This window comes from Neovison vison, chromosome 2, assembly GCF_020171115.1.
Source record: "Neovison vison isolate M4711 chromosome 2, ASM_NN_V1, whole genome shotgun sequence".
Taxonomy (NCBI): Eukaryota; Metazoa; Chordata; class Mammalia; order Carnivora; family Mustelidae; genus Neogale; species Neogale vison.
The window spans coordinates 7,546,928-7,548,819 of record NC_058092.1 but is presented as its reverse complement, the minus strand read 5'-3'; the positions used below and the strand labels follow the sequence as shown (position 1 = coordinate 7,548,819).

General features: G+C 48.3%; 1 protein-coding gene across 1 annotated transcript; it reads right to left on the bottom strand.

Annotated features, from left to right (window-relative positions):
* Nucleotides 1-332: 332 nt before the first annotated feature.
* LOC122899437 (cortistatin-like) lies at nucleotides 333-1,892 on the bottom strand. Its single transcript, XM_044237133.1, has 2 exons — nucleotides 1,569-1,892; nucleotides 333-612 (listed from the first exon to the last, which is right to left on the bottom strand). Exons 1-2 carry the CDS (start codon nucleotides 1,665-1,667, stop codon nucleotides 397-399), a joined length of 315 nt encoding a protein of 104 aa, XP_044093068.1. The 5' UTR covers nucleotides 1,668-1,892; the 3' UTR covers nucleotides 333-396.

Genomic DNA, 1,892 nt, shown 5'->3' with positions numbered 1-1,892 from the left:
CATCTTGGAGTTCTGAGTTCAAGCCTAACGTTGGGTGTGGCGATTACTAAAAATAAAATACATTTTTTTAAGATTTTTATTTTATTTTTTTGACAGAGATCACAAGTAGGCAGAGAGGCAGGCACAGAGAGAGAGAGGAAAGCAGGCTCCCCGCCAAGCAGGGAGCCCGATGCGGGGCTCGATCCCAGGATGCTGGGATCATGACCTGAGCCGAAGGCAGAGGCTTTAACCCACTGAGCCACCCAGGTGCCCCTAAAAATAAAATATTTTAAGATATAAATAAATAAATAAAACTGTTCATATTACTCGGGAAGTAGAAGAAAGAGCACAGCTGTTAATACATTTTATTCAGATGGTTCGTTACACTCCTTTGCATGAGCGATCCGGGGTGGAGTTTTATTTGCAGGAGGAGAAGGTCTTCCAGAAGAAATCCTTGCAGGGTGTCTTCTCCCGCAGTGACCGCTGAGGGGGCGGGACGTCCTGTCGCTTGGCCACCTCCCCGACTCCCCCTCCTGTGAAGGGAGCTGCACCCGCCTGGGACACCCACTGGTACCACCCAGCCAGGAAAGTCAAGAGGCTGTTTTTCTTCATTTCCATCCCTTCCTGCAGATGCTTTTAAAAAGAAGCAGAGAACAAAGGAAAGAAAAATAATCAACCATCTGGTTCAGCCAGCATTAAGAGATCCATAATTCCTTCCTTAAAAAAAAAAAAAAAGATGTTTCAAAAGAATAAATCACATTTCCATTTAAAGGATGAGAAAGTTAAAAAATAAAGGATGAAGAACTCAAGAGAACACTTTAATGAAATAGTTCTAATTAGAGAAAGAAAAGTTAAGAATTTTCAAAGAAACAAATGGCTTGTTTGGCCCATAATCTTGGCTGAGGTCCTTCATTAGAAGAGGTCAGGAAATCTATCATTTTCCCCGCCGCCAAGCCCCGTCTGACTCCTGGATGTCCACAAATTACTCTTTGAGACAGATCAGATTGAGACGTGATATTCCCCTCTTTCAAATTCCTTAGAAAGCTTCTAGGAGTAACCTGATGATAAATGACTTGTCTGAAACTCATCTGGTAATTTTAGAGAAAAATCCATTTTTAATGGCCAACTTTATGTACTCTTTCTTGGAACTTTTTCAAAATGGGGGGAAAAAAAGAGAGAAAAATAAATCACCTTACAAAGTTACGAATTCTCACAACAGAAACTGTAACGATGTCAATGAATCTGAGCCAGTGAGAAGAGTCCCATACCTATAAATTAAGATTCTAGAAGCATGTGTGAATAATGCGGGCTGTTTCAAAGATGACGCGATGGAGATGGCCTGGCAGGGAGGCTCCCCCTTGAGTGTCTGAGCTCTCTGCAGGTTGCTGGGACCTCCGAAGGTAAACGAGAACCCGTGGTCTAAGAGGGGACATCCTGGGCCCCGGGGACAGCTGAAGGGCACACCGCAAGGGTCAGCCCTGCCTGCTGACTGTCCTACACACACTCGGCCCTGGAGACGGGGGCGATCCAAGGAGGCCAAGGAACGAGCCGCCCAGAAAACAGGCTCGCCTGCCCGCCGCGCTACTCACCTGGTCGTCGTGTCCCTCGAGGCCACCTTCCAGGGGCAGGGCCGCCGCGGCTGTGGCCCCCGACAGCAGCAGCAGCAGCAAGCAGAGAGGTGGCGGCATTCTGAGGGCCGAAGCTCTGGGCCGCTCGTCTTGGGCAGCCCCGAAGTCGGTGTTTTGTGCACTTGGGTTTCATGGGGGGGTGGGGTGCGGGGGGCATTTTAATTAAGCTCCACCTGCAGCTGTGTTTCGGGTCTCTGTGCCTGTCAAAAGCCTGTCCCCCGCTTCCGTCACACTCAGGCAGTGACGCACCTGCCGAAGCCATCAGTCCATAAAAGCGCTTTTGGA